Source organism: Scardinius erythrophthalmus, assembly GCF_964197995.2.
Source record: "Scardinius erythrophthalmus genome assembly, chromosome: 25".
NCBI classification, from domain to species: domain Eukaryota; kingdom Metazoa; phylum Chordata; class Actinopteri; order Cypriniformes; family Leuciscidae; genus Scardinius; species Scardinius erythrophthalmus.
The window spans coordinates 14,702,657-14,723,867 of record NC_138245.1 but is presented as its reverse complement, the minus strand read 5'-3'; the positions used below and the strand labels follow the sequence as shown (position 1 = coordinate 14,723,867).

General features: G+C 40.8%; 1 protein-coding gene across 1 annotated transcript in view; it reads left to right on the top strand.

Annotated features, from left to right (window-relative positions):
• The window catches only part of LOC308685993 (secretory phospholipase A2 receptor-like), a 70,843-nt gene that overhangs the window by 8,618 nt on the left and 41,014 nt on the right, over positions 1-21,211 (top strand). Inside the window, exons 7-27 of the mRNA XM_081358178.1 lie at positions 1,222-1,410; positions 1,488-1,645; positions 2,014-2,124; positions 10,471-10,583; positions 11,744-11,913; positions 12,000-12,208; positions 12,373-12,518; positions 14,021-14,105; positions 14,315-14,447; positions 14,952-14,987; positions 15,069-15,226; positions 16,536-16,591; positions 16,914-17,011; positions 17,103-17,239; positions 17,644-17,761; positions 18,054-18,166; positions 18,253-18,385; positions 19,337-19,575; positions 19,660-19,825; positions 19,914-20,045; positions 20,149-20,271. Coding sequence (XP_081214304.1) covers positions 1,222-1,410; positions 1,488-1,645; positions 2,014-2,124; positions 10,471-10,583; positions 11,744-11,913; positions 12,000-12,208; positions 12,373-12,518; positions 14,021-14,105; positions 14,315-14,447; positions 14,952-14,987; positions 15,069-15,226; positions 16,536-16,591; positions 16,914-17,011; positions 17,103-17,239; positions 17,644-17,761; positions 18,054-18,166; positions 18,253-18,385; positions 19,337-19,575; positions 19,660-19,825; positions 19,914-20,045; positions 20,149-20,271 — 2,823 coding nt within the window. The remainder of the gene's footprint in view (positions 1-1,221; positions 1,411-1,487; positions 1,646-2,013; positions 2,125-10,470; positions 10,584-11,743; positions 11,914-11,999; positions 12,209-12,372; positions 12,519-14,020; positions 14,106-14,314; positions 14,448-14,951; positions 14,988-15,068; positions 15,227-16,535; positions 16,592-16,913; positions 17,012-17,102; positions 17,240-17,643; positions 17,762-18,053; positions 18,167-18,252; positions 18,386-19,336; positions 19,576-19,659; positions 19,826-19,913; positions 20,046-20,148; positions 20,272-21,211) is intronic.

The following is a 21,211-nucleotide window of genomic DNA, read 5'->3' as shown; positions in this document are numbered from 1 at the left end:
GAAGAGCAATGTTCTATATAATTTTACTAAGGACTTACCCTGGAAATCCAGAGTGAAATCCTGAATTGTGCGAGAGCACAAGTTGAATTTGCTCAGCGAGTTACTCTGGCGTTGAGTAATGATGCTCATTAAACATGCCCTTGTATCCAAGCTGCACCAATCACATCGGCGGGCCAGAGGCGAGCTAAACAGATGATGACAGCGCTGTGACGTCGAAGTCATTAGTAACGGCTTTGGCCGCTACAATGAACGAGTTAGACTTGGCTTTTTATCTAAAACAGGAACAGAAGACTTTGCAAGAAGGATACGGCAAGAGTCTAAACTACCAGTTAGCTCCACTGGTAGCTAAGCGAATGGGGCTTGTTGTGATTGGTCGAAGTGTTATCCAATTGCGTGCAGTGAGATTTTCAAATGCATGCTTGGTGCCGCCCCTCGAGCTGGCCGATTTTCATTAGTCGATGCCAGACCATAGAATCTTTTAGATTTAGGTCTGGATTTCCAGGCTACTAAGGACTTTCATTCAAACACTTTTTCATAATTTAGGCATCACAGAAATTGATTTGACATGGACAAAAAAAATTATTTTTAAAATTTAGAATTTTGATAACAGCAAATTATTTATAACTTGAAAACAATTATTGATTTATTTTATTTTATTATTGGTCAGAAATGTATTATTAATGCAGCCCTATTGTTTTGGCCAAAAATTACTGTTAAAAGTTTGGGATTCTTAATTTTTTTTTTTTAAATAATAATACTTTTATTCAGTAAGGATGCATTAAATTAGATTTATAATATTACAAAATGTTTTTATTTCAAACAAAAGTATTTGAACTGTCTAGTTGTCAAAGAATCCTGGAAAAATCTATAAAAGTAAGCAGCACAAAAAATTCTACAAAAATAAGCAGCACAACGGTTTTCAACTCTAATAATCATATAAATGTTTCAAATCAGCATATTAGAATTTCTGAAGGATCATATGACTGAAGACTGGAGTAATGGCTGCTGAAAATTCAGCTTTGCCATCACAGGAATAAAATTTTCAAAAAAATTACAATTGAAAAATTGTTTGGTTTTACTGTATTTCTGATCAAATTGATGCAGCCTCAATTAGCTTAAGAGACTTTGTACAAAAACATAAAACATTTTCCCAACTTTTGAACGGTAGTCTATACCGTAGTATTTATTTTAAAATCTTCTCTCTGTCTGTTTGTCTTCAAGATAACTGGCAATATAAGGAGACGTTTTGTCCTAACGATTGGTTGGACCACAATGGGTTTTGTTACCGGTACCTGGAGAAGTCGTCGAGCTGGGACGGCTCTTTGAGCGCATGCAAGTCTCTTGAGGCAGAGCTGGTCAGCGTCCACTCCCTCTCCCAACAGGAACTGCTGCTGAAACTTCTCTCGAATGGTTGGCTGGATGTTTTTCACTTTATAGTGTCATTTATTAAAGTCACAGTGATCACAATATGTAATTGGTTGTGTCAGGATCCAACTCTAAGGTGTGGATCGGCTTGCACAAGGAGGCTAAACTTCCAGCAGTCCAATGGTCAGACAACTCTCCTGTCACATTCACATCCTGGTCCTCTCAGGAGCCTTCCCATCAACATGGCGACAAGCGCATCTGTGTTACAGCGGATTCAAAGGTGAGTTCAAAGGGTCAGAGATCAGATTAATGTCATAAACCGAGCACACAGTATGTGGTCATATAGGAAGCACGTGTCCATAATCACCCCATAAATCATACAGCAACTGTGTGTTGGATGAATACAACGAGATCTGATTTCAGAGGCAGTCACTGCATGGAAACGTTATCCTGGGTGATCAGATGCACAGTCACCAGTTAGTCACAGTAGTAAACCAGCAGGTCAAGTGACAGATCTGGTCGTTCTGAATTTTCTTCTGTGCTTGATGAAGGACTTATTGTGTGTGTGTGTGTGTGTGTGTGTGTGTGTGTGTGTGTGTGTGTGTGTGTGTGTGTGTGTGTGTGTGTGTGTGTGTGTGTGTGTGTTAGGAAGGCAGATGGCAGTTTGCGGAGTGTGAAGAGCAGCATGCCGCGATCTGTAAGGTGTCAGGTCTTGTGCCTCAACGTCCTGCTGGAGAATGGGATGAAGGATGTCCAGAGGTGAGAACATAACAAACACACACACACATCATCAAATCATTTCTGCCTATGTTTTGCTAGCCAAAACAATAGCTGTATGTTTTTCATGTGTCTGGTATTTTTTGCAAGCTGTGTAGAATCAGAACTTTTGATGTCTATCAGTGTTGTTATTGTTAACTAAAACTATAAAAAAAAGTTTTTTTGGTAATTGAAATAAAGCGGAAATAAAATAAAATATAAATATTACTTGAAAAACTTAAATGAAGTGTTGCCTTGGCAACTAATTCAAATAAAAAAGTTTGTCGAAGTTCTAAAATTACTAAAACTAACCTGAAATGAAAATAAATTAAAGCTATATATATATATATATAATATATAATTGTTTTTTTGTTTTTTTTAAGCTAATAATTGAGCGTTTATTTGTATATTTTCATTTTAATTTATGTACTTTCTATTAGTTTATATATATATATATACATATATATATATATATATATATATATATATATATATGTATATATATATATATAAACTAATAGAAAGTACATAAATTAAAATGAAAATATACAAATAAACGCTCAATTATTAGCTTAAAAAAAACAAAAAAACAATTATATATTATATATATATATATATATATATATATATATATATATATATATATATTGTCAAGAACTGCTCCGAGACAAGAAGGTAGATCCAAACGCAGCTTTTATTTAAGGGGCAATCCAAAGGCGTAATCCAAAGTACAGGCAATGGGTCAAAACACAGGTAGGCAGTCCAAACAAACAAATAAACAAACAAACAAACAAACAAACAAAACAGGCAGGGACCAGAGGCAAGAGAGTAATCCAGGGACCAGGGCAAGATATCCAAAAACCAAGAAACATGAAACCAGGGAAAATGCTCGGAATTGCAGACTAACAGTACAACAAGACTCGCAGTGAGTGAATGAATGAACATGGTATAAATAGACAGACTAACAGGATGAGACAGGTGAATGCAATCAGTGAATGAGGTACAGGTGAATGTGATCAGTGATAAGTGATGATGAGTCCAGGCAGTGAGTTATGGGAACTGTAGTTTGTGAGTGAATAGGAGTCTTATGTGGAGTGCCCTCTGGTGGCTCTCAAGGGCACTCCAGCTGGTGATCGTTACATAGCCCCCCCTTTAAGGAGCGGATTCCAGACGCTCCTAAACTATCCAGGAGGGAGGTGGAGCGGAGGCGGACCCGGGGGCGGGATGGAGGGCCAGGCCCGTGGAGCGGCAGAGGACCTGGATACTGAAGCAGGATGGGAGGCCAGGGCGGATCAGGCTGTGCAGGCGACCAGCGGGGAGACAACCCTTCAGGCGGCCAGGGAGGGGACGAACCGTCAGGCGGCCAGGGCGGAGACGACCATTCAGGCGGCCTGGGCGGAGACTTTCCCTCGGGCGACCAGGGCAGAGTCAACAGTCCATCAGACGACCAAGGCAGAGACAACAGTCCATCGGGCAGCCAGAGCGGAGACTTTCCCTCGGGCGGCCACGGCGGCGAAGACCCCTCGGGCGGCCACGGCGGCGAAGACCCCTCGGGCGGCCACGGCGGCGAAGACCCCTCGGGCGGCCACGGCGGCGAAGACCCCTCGGGCGGCCACGGCGGCGAAGACCCCTCGGGCGGCCACGGCGGAGGAACTGGAACAGACACCAACGGCTCAGGAACTGGAACTGACACAGACACTGGCTCCAGCTCAGGAACTGGAACAGACACCGACTCAGGGAAAGGCATGTCGGCAGCCATCTCTGCTGAGGGTAACTCTGCTGAGGACACTGGCGCGGCGGAGACCATCTTGTCCCGAGACACTTGCTCGGCGGCGGCGACCATCTTGTCCGGAGACACTGGTTCGGCGGAGACCATCTTGTCCGGAGACACTGGTTGGGCGGAGACCATTTTGTCCTGAGACACTAGTTCAGTGGCGGTGGCCATCTTGTCCGAAGACACAGGCGTGGAGTCGGCCATCTTGTCCGAAGACACAGGCGTGGAGTCGGCCATCTTGTCCGAAGACACAGGCGTGGAGTCGGCCATCTTGTCCGAAGACACAGGCGTGGAGTCGGCCATCTTGTCCGAAGACACAGGCGTGGAGTCGGCCATCTTGTCCGAAGACACAGGCATGGAGTCGGCCATCTTGTCCGAAGACACAGGCGTGGGAAGAAGAGGAACAGATTCAGGCTCAGTAGGACGAGACTCCTGACGGGCAGACGTTACGTGAACAGTCTCTGGATCGGCAGCAGTGACGTGAACAGTCTCTGGATCGGCAGACGTGACGTGAACAGTCTCTGGATCGGCAGACGTGACGTGAACAGTCTCTGGATCGGCAGACATGAAGTGAAGCGTCTCTGAGCTTGACGGGACCAGCGGCGGCGAGGGCTTTGAGCTGGTTAGGACCAGCGGCGAAGAGGGCTTTGAGCTGGGCGGGACCAGCGGCGAAGAGGGCTTTGAGCTGGGCGGGACCAGCGGCGAAGAGGGCTTTGAGCTGGGCGGGACCAACGGCGAAGAGGGCTTTGAGCTGGGCAGGACCAGCGGCGAAGAGGGCTCTGAACTGGACGGAACCAGCGGCGAAGAGGGCTCTGAACTGGACGGAACCAGCGGCGAAGAGGGCTCTGAACTGGACGGAACCAGCGGCGAAGAGGGCTCTGAACTGGACGGAACCAGCGGCGAAGAGGGCTCTGAACTGGACGGAACCAGCGGCGAAGAGGGCTCTGTGCTGGGCAGCGGCGAAGAGGGCTTTGAGCTGGGCGGGACCAGCGGCGAAGAGGGCTTTGAGCTGGGCGGGACCAACGGCGAAGAGGGCTTTGAGCTGGGCGGGACCAGCGGCGAAGAGGGCTCTGAACTGGACGGAACCAGCGGCGAAGAGGGCTCTGAACTGGACGGAACCAGCGGCGAAGAGGGCTCTGAACTGGACGGAACCAGCGGCGAAGAGGGCTCTGAACTGGACGGAACCAGCGGCGAAGAGGGCTCTGAACTGGACGGAACCAGCGGCGAAGAGGGCTCTGTGCTGGGCAGCGGCGAAGAGGGCTTTGAGCTGGGCGGGACCAGCGGCGAAGAGGGCTTTGAGCTGGGCGGGACCAACGGCGAAGAGGGCTTTGAGCTGGGCGGGACCAGCGGCGAAGAGGGCTCTGAACTGGACGGAACCAGCGGCGAAGAGGGCTCTGAACTGGACGGAACCAGCGGCGAAGAGGGCTCTGAACTGGACGGAACCAGCGGCGAAGAGGGCTCTGAACTGGACGGAACCAGCGGCGAAGAGGGCTCTGAACTGGACGGAACCAGCGGCGAAGAGGGCTCTGAACTGGACGGAACCAGCGGCGAAGAGGGCTCTGAGCTGGACGGAACCAGCGGCGAAGAGGGCTCTGAGCTGGACGGAACCAGCGGCGAAGAGGGCTCTGAGCTGGGCAGCGGCGAAGAGGGCTCTGTGCTGGGCAGCGGCGAAGAGGGCTCTGTGCTGGGCAGCGGCGAAGAGGGCTCTGTGCTGGGCAGCGGCGAAGAGGGCTCTGTGCTGGGCAGCGGCGAAGAGGGCTCTGTGCTGGGCAGCGGCGAAGAGGGCTCTGTGCTGGGCAGCGGCGAAGAGGGCTCTGTGCTGGGCAGCGGCGAAGAGGGCTCTGTGCTGGGCAGCGGCGAAGAGGGCTCTGTGCTGGGCAGCGGCGAAGAGGGCTCTGTGCTGGGCAGCGGCGAAGAGGGCTCTGTGCTGGGCAGCGGCGAAGAGGGCTCTGTGCTGGGCAGCGGCGAAGAGGGCTCTGTGCTGGGCAGCGGCGAAGAGGGCTCTGTGCTGGGCAGCGGCGAAGAGGGCTCTGTGCTGGGCAGCGGCGAAGAGGGCTCTGTGCTGGGCAGCGGCGAAGAGGGCTCTGTGCTGGGCAGCGGCGAAGAGGGCTCTGTGCTGGGCAGCGGCGAAGAGGGCTCTGTGCTGGGCAGCGGCGAAGAGGGCTCTGTGCTGGGCAGCGGCGAAGAGGGCTCTGTGCTGGGCAGCGGCGAAGAGGGCTCTGTGCTGGGCAGCGGCGAAGAGGGCTCTGTGCTGGGCAGCGGCGAAGAGGGCTCTGTGCTGGGCAGCGGCGAAGAGGGCTCTGTGCTGGGCAGCGGCGAAGAGGGCTCTGTGCTGGGCAGCGACGAAGAGGGCTCTGTGCTGGGCAGCGGCGAAGAGGGCTCTGTGCTGGGCAGCGGCGAAGAGGGCTCTGTGCTGGGCAGCGGCGAAGAGGGCTCTGTGCTGGGCAGCGGCGAAGAGGGCTCTGTGCTGGGCAGCGGCGAAGAGGGCTCTGTGCTGGGCAGCGGCGAAGAGGGCTCTGTGCTGGGCAGCGGCGAAGAGGGCTCTGTGCTGGGCAGCGGCGAAGAGGGCTCTGTGCTGGGCAGCGGCGAAGAGGGCTCTGTGCTGGGCAGCGGCGAAGAGGGCTCTGTGCTGGGCAGCGGCGAAGAGGGCTCTGTGCTGGGCAGCGGCGAAGAGGGCTCTGTGCTGGGCAGCGGCGAAGAGGGCTCTGTGCTGGGCAGCGGCGAAGAGGGCTCTGTGCTGGACTGGATCAGCGGTGAAGGCTGTCTGAAGTTTGCTGTCTCAGGGGCGGCGGGCACGACGCATACTGCCCTGGCTTCGGCAGATCTGGCGTAAAGTGTGGGCTCGGCTGGACTGGCGTGGGCTCTGTGCTGGACTGGATCAGCGGTGAAGGCTGTCTGAAGTTTGCTGTCTCAGGGGCGGCGGGCACGACGCATACTGCCCTGGCTTCGGCAGATCTGGCGTAAAGTGTGGGCTCGGCTGGACTGGCGTGAAGTGCAGGCTCGGCTGAACTGGCGTGAAGTGCGGGCTCAACCTCGCCCACTATGAAGGGAGACCCACAAAATAGCAAAACAAAATCTATATATTGAACCAGAGTCCATCCGGGATCAACCTCAGGCAAAGAAAAACTCACGTCCTGATCCAGTCCCATCCAAAAGCAATCCTTGAGTTCCCCATCGTCCAGCGGGGCCAGGTGGCAACAAGCCACAAACTCACCCACATAGTCCTCTATTGGGCGACCATCCTGGAAGATGGAGCAGAGTCTACTTACTGGGTCCATGTTGTTGTTGTTGCTGCTGGATCTGGGTATGGCGAAGTCTTCTGTCAAGAACTGCTCCGAGACAAGAAGGTAGATCCAAACGCAGCTTTTATTTAAGGGGCAATCCAAAGGCGTAATCCAAAGTACAGGCAATGGGTCAAAACACAGGTAGGCAGTCCAAACAAACAAACAAATAAACAAACAAACAAACAAACAAACAAAACAGGCAGGGACCAGAGGCAAGAGAGTAATCCAGGGACCAGGGCAAGATATCCAAAAACCAAGAAACATGAAACCAGGGAAAATGCTCGGAATTGCAGACTAACAGTACAACAAGACTCGCAGTGAGTGAATGAATGAACATGGTATAAATAGACAGACTAACAGGATGAGACAGGTGAATGCAATCAGTGAATGAGGTACAGGTGAATGTGATCAGTGATAAGTGATGATGAGTCCAGGCAGTGAGTTATGGGAACTGTAGTTTGTGAGTGAATAGGAGTCTTATGTGGAGTGCCCTCTGGTGGCTCTCAAGGGCACTCCAGCTGGTGATCGTTACATATATATATATATATATATATATATATATTAATATATATTAGGGCTGTCAAAAGATTAATTGCGATTAATCGCATCCAAAATAAAAGTTTGTGTTTACATAATATATATGTGTGTACTGTGTATAATTATTTTGTATATATAAATACACATACATGCATATATATATTTAAGAAATATTTGCATACATATACTGTATATATTTATATATAATTTATATTATATATAAATATAATTTTTTTATATATAAATTACACATTTTTCTTAAATATATACAAGCATGTGTGTATATTTATATATACAAATTTAATTATACACAGTACACACACATATATTATTTAAACAAACTTTTATTTTGGATGCGATTAATCGCGATTAATCTTTTGACAGCCCTAATATATATATATATATATATATATATATATATATATATATATATGTATGTATGTATGTATGTGTGTGTGTGTGTGTGTGTGTGTGTGTGTGTGTGTGTGTGTGTGTGTGTGTGTGTGTGTGTGTGTGTGTGTGTGTGTATGTGTGTATGTGTGTATGTATGTATGTATGTATGTATGTGTATATATATATATATATATATATATATATATATATATATATATGTAAATAAATACTATAATTGTCACAAACTGCTCTGAGACACGAAGGTTGAGGATCCGAATGCAGTATTTATTGAACAGGGTAATCCAAAGTACAGGCAAGGTCAAACACAGGCAGGCAGTCCATACAAACAAACACAACATGGCAGGGAACACGGGCAAAAGAGTAATCCACAGAACAGGCAAGAAATCCAAAAAACAAGAGAGAGAATGCTCAGAATTGCAGTGTAACACTAAACAAGACTTTGCTGGGAATGAATGTGAAAACCAGGCTATTATAGTGTGAGTTAAACAAGTTAATGAGACACATCTGAAAACAATGAGTGCTGATGAGTCCAGGCAGAGAATTATGGGAGATGTAGTTTGTGAGGGAATGACAATTATTCTGATCCCCTGGTGGCTCTCAAGCGCACTCCAGCTGGTGACCGTTACAATAATGGTATACTAAAGTACTGTACTGGTAATACCAAAATAAAACTGATGCCAATTCACAAATGATTCATTTTTTTGAGTCAGTCCTTTTCAGTGAGTGATTCACTATACAGTAAGTTACTGGAAATATCCTGAATTGGTTAGTGATTTATTCTGAATCATTCAAACCATTCATTTTATAAAGAGAGAAAGAGCAAGAGTAGTTTGTCACTCATCATTGATTTTTTCTGATTTTGTTTTTGTTTTTTTGCATGATTAATTGATAAAGTGATCCACCACTATGTAGAATAAAGTCGATTTTTCTTGGCCACTAATATAATTGAAGTTCATATTTCATAATTAAAGCACAGCAAGAACAAAAAACAGAACCAAAAGTTCCCCAGATCAGTCATATACACATTTACCATGTCATTCCGAATACATTGTGTGAGAAACATAAATAAAATGCAGTGAATGAGTGGAGGTCCTAACAAAAAAAACTCCAATACCGAACTTTTTCCCATCAATCTAATTACCGGCACTCTCATTCCATCCGTTTTCCGGTATTTCTGATTGGTTGTGCTTGAGATGTGCTTTGTGTGGGGTGAGAAGGGCAGACAGGCTGTGTGTCTAGAGGTCGGAGCGGGCGTCAGCGAGGGTTAGAGCGGGTCACGGCCGGAGAACAACAGACTGATTCAGATCTGCTCTGCCGCTCTGTTTCTGCTTTTGCTGGCCATGAAACAAGACGGCTACGAGAAGGACGAACGTGACGGATATGGCTAAACAGAGAAAGGGCACTTTTCAGAGATGCACACGTGCTAGTGAACGCTCATGTGTCACACCCACACTTACTGATCTCATACTGTATGTGAAGAACAACCGTTTATTTGTACTGTATCTACTGAAATGGTTTTTGTATTCTACTGAAGGCAAAAGAGTGTAAAATTATGAAAAAACACTCTTTCATATCGGTTTTAACCTAAAATCTTGATCTTGAATAAAAAGGTTCAAAGTTCAGCATCAGCTACTCGACTGTGTATGTTTGTAGCTGTTAAAATGCTTGTTTCAGTCGGGTCCAGGTTATATGAAGGACACTGAATTGAGGCCACTGGACTCAGGGTTAATGGAGAACAGGTGTGAAAACACAGCCAGATGCCACTGAAGCTAATGCTGCATACCAAATTACCTGCGTTTACTATGAACTATGCACTATTTATAGTATAAGTAGTATTATATACCGTATTTTCTCTCAAAAAGTCGCACACGAGTATGAGCCAGATTTACTATCAGCTTGCACCAGCGCAAACCCTAAAGAAAAACTACTGTGAGGATTTACTACATGCAGTGAAAAATTGGCGATGAAAGGGCATGGGCAAAGTTATTTTTGTGACTGACCTTATTGCATACTCATTTGTTGGAGTTTCCCTTTCAGACACTACATTTATGGGAGGAGAGTAAAAAAAAACCAAGTCTTAACCCTTTTTGCGCTTGACATGGCTGCATCTTTAATATGCACATTGTTAGTAGACTTACTTAGTAGTCCACACTACATATGACTCAAGAATTCAAACCATAGCAATCAGATTTTGTGAGGAAAATCTGTTTTGCATTCACAAATATCTCAGCATGTTAATATTACTGTGTTCTTTCAAGTCTTAATTGTATATGATTAGTGTATCTGTATATCAATTAAAGGCCTTGCTGAATCTATTTAAAGTTTGCTTATTGTGTGCAGGACTGGAGAAGGAAGGACAACTGGTGTTATAAGATCACAGATCAGGAGCAGACGTTTGAGAATGCAGTGAAAGGATATTACTGCAAATCTCCTCTTGTTACTGTAGAAAACAGGTATGTAGAAAACGTCTGGATGGAACTCTGTTGGTTTTGATCAGAGTAAGCGGTAACATGAAATTAGTTTGTACTCAATTTGAATAGAGTAGAATTTAGTCAATTAAACAACTAACACATGTTACTTTTGTATTTGCTACATTAGCTTGGCGAGTGCATTAAATAAAACATGAAATATGAAATGACCTAGAATGTCTGTTTTATTCTGAACAAAATCACTTTGTATTTACTGTTTTGGGGAAAAGTAAGGGATGTGTAATTTTTATTTTATTTAAGTCTCTATTGCTCACTAAGGCTGTATTTTTCTCACTAATATTTTGAAATATTATTTCAATTTAAAAGAACTATTTCCTATTTTAGTATATATTAAAGTGTATTTATTCCTGTGGTGGCAAAGCTGAATTTTCAGCCGTCTTCAGTGTCACATGATCCTTCAGAAATCATTCTAATATGCTGATTTTCTGCTCAACAAACATTTATTTTATTAAATGTTACAAACAGTTGTGCTGCTTTATATTTTTTGGGAAACCATTATACATTTTTTAGGATCCTTTGATGAATATTACGTTCAAAAGAATTTATTTGAACTAGAAATATCAGTAACACTTTAGGGTTCAATTCTCACTATTAACTAGTTGCTTATTAGCATGTAAATTACTAGGATATTGGCTGTTTATTAGTACTTATAAAGCACATATTAATGCCTTATTCTGCATGACCATATTCTACATCCCTTAATCCTACCCAATACCTAAACTTATCAACTACCTTACTAACTGTTAATAAGCAGTAATTAGGAGGTTGTTAAGTCAAAAGTCGTAGTTAATAGTGAGAATTGGACCCTAATCTAAAGTGTGACTGAAATATCTTTTATAACTTTACAAATATCTGTCACTTTTGATCAATTTAATGCAACCTTAATGAATAAATGTATTCACTCCCTTAAAAAAACTTCTAAATGGTAGTTTATGTTACTAACGGAACTTCCCAGGATCATAAACCAACCTGGAATAACCAGGTAACGCGTTTCATATAGTGTTAACCTCAAATGAGTAGCTGAGTCAGGCAGTGCTTACTATACAAGGATAATTACGATGTTTACAACATGAAAGAAGCAGATAGATTCATCACAATTGGAGTGTGTGTTTTCTCTGTGGCAGGTTTGAGCAGGCCTTTCTAAACAGCCTGATCAGGGAAACGGGAGGTTCAGACTCCCAATCCTACTGGACAGCCCTACAGGACAAGGATGGAATCAGAGAGTACCGCTGGCTGACCCTGAATGGCTCGTCGACACCCCTCAACTACAACAACTGGAACCGACACCAGCCAGGTAAGCCCTTAAAACAGTTACCATCATAAACCTGGGCTAGCAGGCACAAACAGGCTTTATTTGATGGTCTCTCCCTCTGCCTGCAGTGAGTAGTGGGGGGTGTGTGGTGATGTCTGGAGGTCAAGCACTGGGTCACTGGGAGGTGAAAAATTGTCACACCTTTAAGGCCCTGGCTGTGTGCAAACAGGAAGTGAGCGACAACCATGACACCCTGACGCCTGTGCCACACATAGATATAAATGCACCATGTCCGAAAGGATGGGAGAGCCGCAAAAGCCTGTCTCACTGTTACAAGGTGCAGAGAGTATATAATCATAAATCAATAATAGAGAGTAACTGCATGCTCATAATCTTGCTTTGAATCTTTTGTTTGATACAATTTTATCCATTGTTTGCTTAATATTTAGTAAGTTACTGCAGTTCATCTGTTGGATCACGATCTGTTTGTTTGTCGTTTAGGTGTATCACAGTGAGAAGATCCTGATGCAGCGCACCTGGACCGAGGCTCAGTTCTTCTGCCGGGCTTTGGGTGCTGATCTGGCCAGTTTCCATCACAATGAAGATCAGACTTTTGTCAAACATCTCCTTTCCACGATGTTCCAAAGGTTGGTTTACACGTTTACCCACGACAGGTGGGGGTTTATAAGCAATTTTGAAAGGTTTGGTACTATTTTTTTTTATGTGTTTTTTTTTAAAGAAGTCTCTTATGCTCACAAAGTCTGCATTGACAGTATTTATTTGAAAAACAGTAATATTGTGAAATAATATTACATTTTAAAATAACTTTTATATCTCAATTTAAATCCAGATATGATCTCAATTTATACTAATATACAGTGAGGAAAATAAGTATTTGAACACCCTGCTATTTTGCAAGTTCTCCCACTTAGAAATCATGGAGGGGTCTGAAATTGTCATCGTAGGTGCATGTCCACTGTGAGAGAAATAATCTAAAAAAAAAAAAAATCCAGAAATCACAATATATGATTTTTTAACTATTTATTTGTATGATACAGCTGCAAATAAGTATTTGAACACCTGTCTATCAGCTAGAATTCTGACCCTCAAAGACCTGTTAGTCTGCCTTTAAAATGTCCACCTCCACTCCATTTATTATCCTAAATTAGATGCACCTGTTTGAGGTCGTTAGCTGCATAAAGACACCTGCCCACCCCATACAATCAGTAAGAATCCAACTACTAACATGGCCAAGACCAAAGAGCTGTCCAAAGACACTAGAGACAAAATTGTACACCTCCACAAGGCTGGAAAGGGCTATGGGGAAATTGCCAAGATGATAACAAAATAGAAGAACATTATTACTATCAATGTTAAAAACAGTTGTGCTTCTTAATATATTGCTTAATAAGCATTTTTCCAGGGTTCTTTGATAAATAAAAAGTTAATTTTGTAACATTTCAAATGCCTTACTCTCACTTTTGATCAATACTAGTGTGGGGGTGTATACTGTATATATACATAGTGCTAAATAAAAGTGTTTATTGAAAAAAAAATCTCACTGACCCCAACATTTTATATGGTAGTCTATGTAAGTGGTCATTATATTATATAACATATCTCTCAAGACCACATTGATAATAAAGGATTTAATATGTAGTTTAAACCTGAAAGGTAAATAAATATTTAAGGTTCTGAATTATTTATAGGTAAAATAAACTAACCAAACAAAATACATTTTTGACATTGTCAAATTCACAGATTTTTGGACCCCACTGTATCTGGATATATTCTTAATTTTTTTGTCTTCAATTTTGACAAGTAGCCTAATTTATACAGTATATATAATAATTGATAAAAAAAAATATAGTGAATTACTTTTTATTTATTTTTTTGCAATTCTAAATTGTATTTATTTATTTTAGTGCTGTAAAATCGATTAATTGCAATTAATCGCATTTAACATAAAAGTTACACACACGCACAAATATAATATATATAAATACACACACATGCACAAATATATATATAAAAACTTTTATGTTAGATGAGATTTATCGTGATTAATCGATTTAACAGCACCAATCTATTTATTTACTTAATTATTAATTTTTTCTCTCTCCTTCCTTTTCTTTTTGTCTCTTTTCAGTACAGAGGGTCGCTGGTTTTGGGTGGGCTTTACTAAGAGAAACCCTAGGTCCGAGGGAGCATGGGAGTGGTCAGATGGCACACCGGTAAGAATTCAGAGAAAAAAAGAGAAACAAACAAAAAAGCCAGGAAAAGAAAAAGCAGAGAGTTGAGTGATTTGGATATGTTTGAATGTATTATCTACATGTAAAGAAAAAAAAGACAGCAATTCTGTTTAGAAAAAGACTATCATGGAGGAACCAGTTCATCAGCTTTAGTTATTTCAAACAATTGTCATATTCATACCATTCTGTAGGTGGTGACATCGTTCTTTGAGGATATGAATGAAGTGGACTCTCACATGTGTGCTGTGTACAGTGACCTCACAAACACTCTCACGGCCCACTCGTGTGACTCCAAATATGAGTGGATTTGCAAGGTCCCCAAAGGTTTGTGTTTAGGATGTATGGATATACATTTCAAATATGTAATGAAAAATTCATTATCATCCTGCTGAAAAGACCAGGGGCCAGTTGCATAAACAGCCATTAAGTTAAGACTGTGTCTGAAGAACTAGAATGACCAACTAGCAGTTAGTTTGGGGTAATCAGTCTTACTTTTCGCTATCAATTTAGACAGAGCTACGCTTTTATGTAACTGACTTAAAAATGTATGTACAGAAAAAAGATGAATGACTAGTCTTAGTGGTTTATGCAACCCGGCCTTAGCTTAGACATTCTTAAATTTCCAGTTTTAATTGTTACCTTTGTAATTATTTTGTATTTCATTGAAAGAGGTCTAGTCATGGTCTCTGATTTATATTAATAATAATAACAATAATATGTTTTTTTGAGGACAAAACAACACCATGCTTGTCTTTTAAGCATGAAGAACATCCATTAAACTGCACTGAAATATAAATTTATTGTTGAAATGTAGGTGTTTTTCCTCAGGTGTGGAGTTGGTCAAGCCGTACTGGTACAGCGACCGTAAGTACAGTACAGGTAATTACTATAAAGACTCACTTATGATGTTGACGATGATGACATTTGCTTTTGTTTATGGTGCAGAACATGACCCATGGGTGTTTTTCCGTGGAGCTGAATATTACTTTGCCAGTAAGCCGTTTCCCTGGGACGCCGTCGCCTTCGCCTGTAAGATGATGGGCGCTGATCTTCTCTCTGTTCACTCCAGCGAGGAACTGAACTTCATCAGAGAGCGCATAAAGGTTATTATTTAAGGATTTACTTATGGACCGTTCAAAAGTCTGGGCTCAGGATGTTTTTTTTAAAGAAATTAATACTTTTATTTAGCAGGGATGCATTAAAGTGATCTTATACTACGGGGCTGTTGAATGCTTGAATCTGATTGGTTGACAAACGTTCTAAGATGTGCAATTATTTTCAGGGAAACGCAAAGCTTAAGTAGTTCCAGGCAGGATTTGACCGCATTACAGTTCCATATCACTTCAACAAATGATTTCAGTTATTTCAAAGGTCCTTACAGACTACAGAACCAAAACCCACAACGACACTGACCGAGCAAATAAATCTAATAAACAATAGGATAAAAACGTCAAATTATTTCCATGTTTTTGGCCTCAAAATAACGTTTTATGTAAGGACTCTCTTTCTCTTGCCTTCTCTCCCACTTAAACGCACACACATACAGTACAGACACACACTTGCACAGAAATCTGATGATTTTATCAGTTAAATAGTGTAGAACTTAAAAGCTACATGACATTTCTCACTAGCAATTTAATAATGGCGCTGTTTTTGAAGCAGATAAACTTACAGTTTCGCTATTAGTAGACGCTGCTGCCGAACACTGTGGAAAGACAAACAGACTCAGATATGCTTAATCTCTCCTGACCCAATGTCTTGAAATACATCATCTGAACAATGTTTTGAGGTGTGGTAACCATAGTATAAGCGAAATAATTCTCTGCTTCGTGTCGTGGCCGCATTACCACCTCGGCTGTGCATTATTTTCTGATAATTTAATGGCCCGTCATCAATTATACCATACAAAAGTGACAGTAAAGACATTTATGTTACAAAAATATTCCTGTTTCAAATAAATGCTGTTCTTTTGAACCTTCTATTCATCAATAAATCCTTAAAAAGTGTATCAGTTTCCACAAAAATATTAAGCAGCACAAGTGTTTTCAACAGTGATAATAATAAGAAATGTTTTTGAGCATCAAATCAGCCAATTAGAATGAATTCATGTGACACTGAAGTCTGAAGAGTAAAAAATCAGCTTTGCCGTCACTGGAACAAATTGCACTTTCAAATATATTCAAATAGAAAATATATGAACAAATATTTGTTTCACAGTATTACATTTTTTACTGTATTTTTGATCAAATAAATGCAGCATTGGTGAGCATAAGAGACAAAAAAAAAAACGAGAAAAAAAAAAAAACAGACTGACCCCAAATATTTGAACAGTAGTGTGTGTGTGTGTACTATAAATACTAACTATATGTATGTATATAAAATAACATCTTTGTTTGTGTCTTTGTTTTTTAGGACTCTAAATATTGGTGGATTGGTTTGTCTGCTAACAGCGATCACAATGGCCTCAGGTGCCTTTCTTTGACTTCCATAATGAGGCTCTTTTACAGTAGAATTAAGTTAATCATTTGACTTTTATTTATGTATTTATTGTTATATAATAAGTGAAACATAAAGGCAGAAAGAAACAGGAGAAATGTTATTTATTCTTTAAAAAATAATTTTATTTTTCTCAAGTTAACTTGTCAAGATAACAGTATTTTTGCAATTGGTCAGCAAGTATTACAGAAATCACACCTTTAAGAAAGAAAGCTGGGCATAAGAGGAACATACTGTACAGTATGAAGCAGACTTCATGTTGGGATTTGTGTGTTTTATGTGTGTGTCATGCAGTTGGACTGATGGATCTGCTCTGGATTATGAGAACTGGGAAAATGGTCGATTTTCCCGAAAGCCTGGCCAAAACTGCATCCAAATGTCGTCTCAGTCCGGTAAACAATACATGCGCACACAATATTTTAAGCACACACAAGTACTGTTATCTAGTATACGCAAACAAAGCTTATCGATGATGTTGTGCAGGTCAGTGGTCGGCAGGAAGCTGTAAAGATCCTCATGGTTACGTGTGCAAGCGCAGAACGGTGTCTTTAGTGGAGGACCCACTCGAGCCTCACTATATCGGCAGCTGCCCAGAGAACTGGTTCTACTTCGGACACAAGGTTATATACACTATACACTCACATTGTGAGAATGTAACCTAGATCAGTGGTTCACAAAGTGCATATTCCTTTCATATTGCTCTTGCAAAATAGTATCACTTCATTTATTTATTTACTGGTTTGTCTATTTATTTTGAAACGTTTTTCTATTTTCTATTTTTTGTACCATTTAAAATGTTTCGCAGCACAACTTATATTAAACAACAAAATCCAATTCATTTTTTCAACAAAAAAATCCTTTTTAAAGAAACTGATATTAGTAACACACCAGAATTATTTCACAGAGTATGTTTCTATCCATTTTCTTCAGAGATGACCTTCAGAAATCAACTATTTATTGATCATTTTAGGTTCTTGTGTTTTGTTGTATGATTGAGAATTGCTTGTTTGTGATTGGTTGCCAGTGTCTGTTTCTGCATCTCCCAGCCCGTCCGGAAGAGGGGAAAACTTGGCAGGATGCTCAGTCCATCTGCACATCCTATTCGGGATCTCTGGTGTCCATAGAGGATGAAATCGAACAAGGTAAAGATCACGTTCATTTCCGATGACGTTTCCGATGTTGTTTTATATTGACATTTTGCCAACAATTTATATTGATGGTCCCTTTTGAACATTCTGTTGACTAGACGTGCAACTAGATGTTAGCTTATTCTAACCCTAACCTAACAGTCTGCTAATACTCTACTAACACTCTAATGAGAGTTAGTAGACATGTAGGTGCAATGTTACTTATAGTCATCAGAATGTGTTAAATGGTCCATTAAAATAAAGTGAAACTGACATTTTTTAATGGCTTTTATCTTTATGGTTGAAGCCTACATCGTCATGCTGCTTCATGGCAGGTCAGCGGGGGTTTGGATCGGTGCACAGGGGCGTTTTTCTCCCAAATGGATCAACGGGAAGCCAATCGTCTATGATAACTGGGAGGTATAAACTCAGGATTTAATATATTTGAAATGTAACTTGATTCCAATACTGTTTTTAACTGTTTTTTTCTTTCTGTGTGTCTACAGAAGTCTCATTATAGATCTATGGAACATCATTGTACTTACCTGTCCAACAGTCACATCTTCCGTATGACAGGGGAATGGCAAGATGACGTCTGTACTGAGAGCATCTATGGCTTTGTCTGCCAGAAGCCACAAGGTAGGCTCCTTTTCACGAAATAGATCGATTTTTCACAATAGAGATTTTTTTATTTTTTCATTAGTATCGACCATAAGTAGATATTATTAATGTGATTGCAGATAACATTTAATCAATTTTTATATTTATATTGCCTTTGCCTTCATCTATCATTAACCTAAAAACACAAGTAATTTAATAACACTGTTAAATGTAATCTTTAGCAAAGATTAACATTTTTATTTTATTTTTTTTTATTCTGTGAATTATATTGTTGTGATGCTGAAATTCACTTGTTGAATTTCAAATTATTGATTTATTTAGACAAAATAAAATATAATTTTATTGCCCAGCTAACAGGGAACGTTATCAGAACTTTGGTAACGTTCTGGCAATGTTCTCTCAAAAAAGTTATGAACAAATGTTCTTCTCAGAGCATTAGCACAAAAACATTAGGTAACACTTTATTTTACAGTGTCCTTGTTACATAATGTTACATGTCCTTACCATAGTAAATTATGCATAATTACATGCAACTAACCCAATCCTAATCCTACCCTAACCCTATAGTAAGTACATGTTAATATTACACAGTATTTAAATATATAATTACACTGTAACAATGACACCTTAAAATAAAGTGTAACCAAACATTATTTATACATCATTCATGGAGTTTTTTTTTCCTAAAATGTTTTAGTTTAGTCTAACTTTTTGTTTTAAATGTTACTGTATCAGAATTTTCAGAGAAACGTTCAAAAGTAACATTCCAATAATGTTTGAAAAAATATGAAATGGAACTTTAAAGTTAATATAACCAAGTTTTTTTTTTTTTTTTTTAATTGACGTTTTGAATGTTCAAAGAAAATTCAGAAATAACAAAACATTTTTAGAACATATTTTTGTTAGCTGGGAGGTGGTTGTTTATAACATGAAAATGTTGTATACCGGTGCATTCCTACTTTATCTCAGACAGCACCAAGCGTCCAACCCAGCCCTATTACACCGCTTCCTCTCTGGACTCATCTGAGTATAAGAACCAGAGTTACCGTATCATCCACGGCAACTTGAGCTGGTACGAGGCCCAGAAAGCATGTTTGGAGAAGGGGGCGGCACTTGTGCGGATCACAGACCCATATCAGCAGGCCTATCTTAATGTGCTCATCAACAGGCTTGAAGCCCCACTCTGGATTGGCTTGTACAGCACAGATGTAAGGAGGCTTTGAAATCACATTGTGATGTATTATGATGAGTTGTATTGGTGTATTAAACAAGACCGCCCTCTATCTCCATAGGATGATATAGATCACCAGTGGTCCGATGGCAGTGAGGGATCGTTCACTAATTGGGAAATGCCAAAAGGAGATGGAGACTGCGGGTTCATGGATGTTAATGGACGCTGGAAACACGCCGAATGTGACATGCTGTTATCAGGAGCGATATGCTTCATACCTCCTCCGAGTGAGTCCATTCCTCCTGTCTTTCGATTCATTTTATTAGTTTTTAAATTGTTGAAATCTGACTGATATCATTGTGTGTCCTCGCACAGAAAGCATTGCTTTCTCCTATGAAGTGGTATGTCCTGAACGCTGGCTGAAGTTTCGCGGGAGCTGTTATTATTTTAAAAATGTTATGACAAAGATGACCCTGGAGGACGCGAGAAATCACTGTAAAAAGAATGGTACTGCATTTTAAAATTGTTTAGATCAAGAGCTTCTCCTAGGGGTGGATTTGATTATCTTTGGTTGCATTTGCATGGCTTAGCAAGGCTTCATTTTTCTTAGGAAATTCTTCAGACCTTCTGACAGTTCAAGATGATGAGGAGAGCCGGTTCGTCATTAACGAGTTGGTGCGTTATTACAAGGGGCCTCAGAAATTTTGGCTAGGAATTTTCTACAACACTGACAGTAAGAGCCTTGATGTTAAATATTGAGTTTATATCATAAATATCATAATATATAAATAAAAAAAATATATAATGCATTTAGAATTATATATATATATATATATATATATATATATATATATATATATATATATATTACAGTTATATAAACTGTAAAATTGTCAAATTAGAACAATGTATGAAAATAATTATGTATAAAAGTATACAATTTTATTTTTATATATATAAATATATATATATATATATATATATATATATATATATACACTGCATATATATATATATATATATATATATATATATATATATATATATACTACACACTACAAAATTAATTTGGAATGTTAATTTATATTATTTTGTATTTATTTAAATTTTATATGAAAATGTCTTATTGTATTGATATTTATTTCTATTTCTATTTAATTTTTATATACATTGTTTTATCTTGAATTTATAATATGTTATATTTAAAGTGCCCCTATTATGCTATTTTAAAGGTTCCTACTTTACATGCATCCAAGAGAAAAATAACACTTTAATTTTCTCATAATATACATTGCTGCACCACCTCTTTTCTCCCCGTGTCTAAAACAGTTCACTAAAGGACACAGTCTCTCTAAACCCCTCCTGTCCGGGAGCCTACTCTGAGTCAGTGCTGATTGGCCCAGTCTGTTGTTATTAATCTCCTGCTTATGCCCCTTATGATATCTGAATTTCAGTTCCAGATGCTTCCTCACAGCGCTTCCACTTCCTCACAGTGATTTGAACAGTAACGATGGGGTCGGTTTCTCCATATCAATTGGAGTCTGAGTCCTCATCCTTTGGAAGTGCATGCAGAGTGGGTTTGCTTTTGCAGAACAGAAAACACTGTTTTTTTCTACATGTCAGCAACACGGACCAACCTCTTCCTGGCCTCAGCAAGAGCTACCATTTTTGAG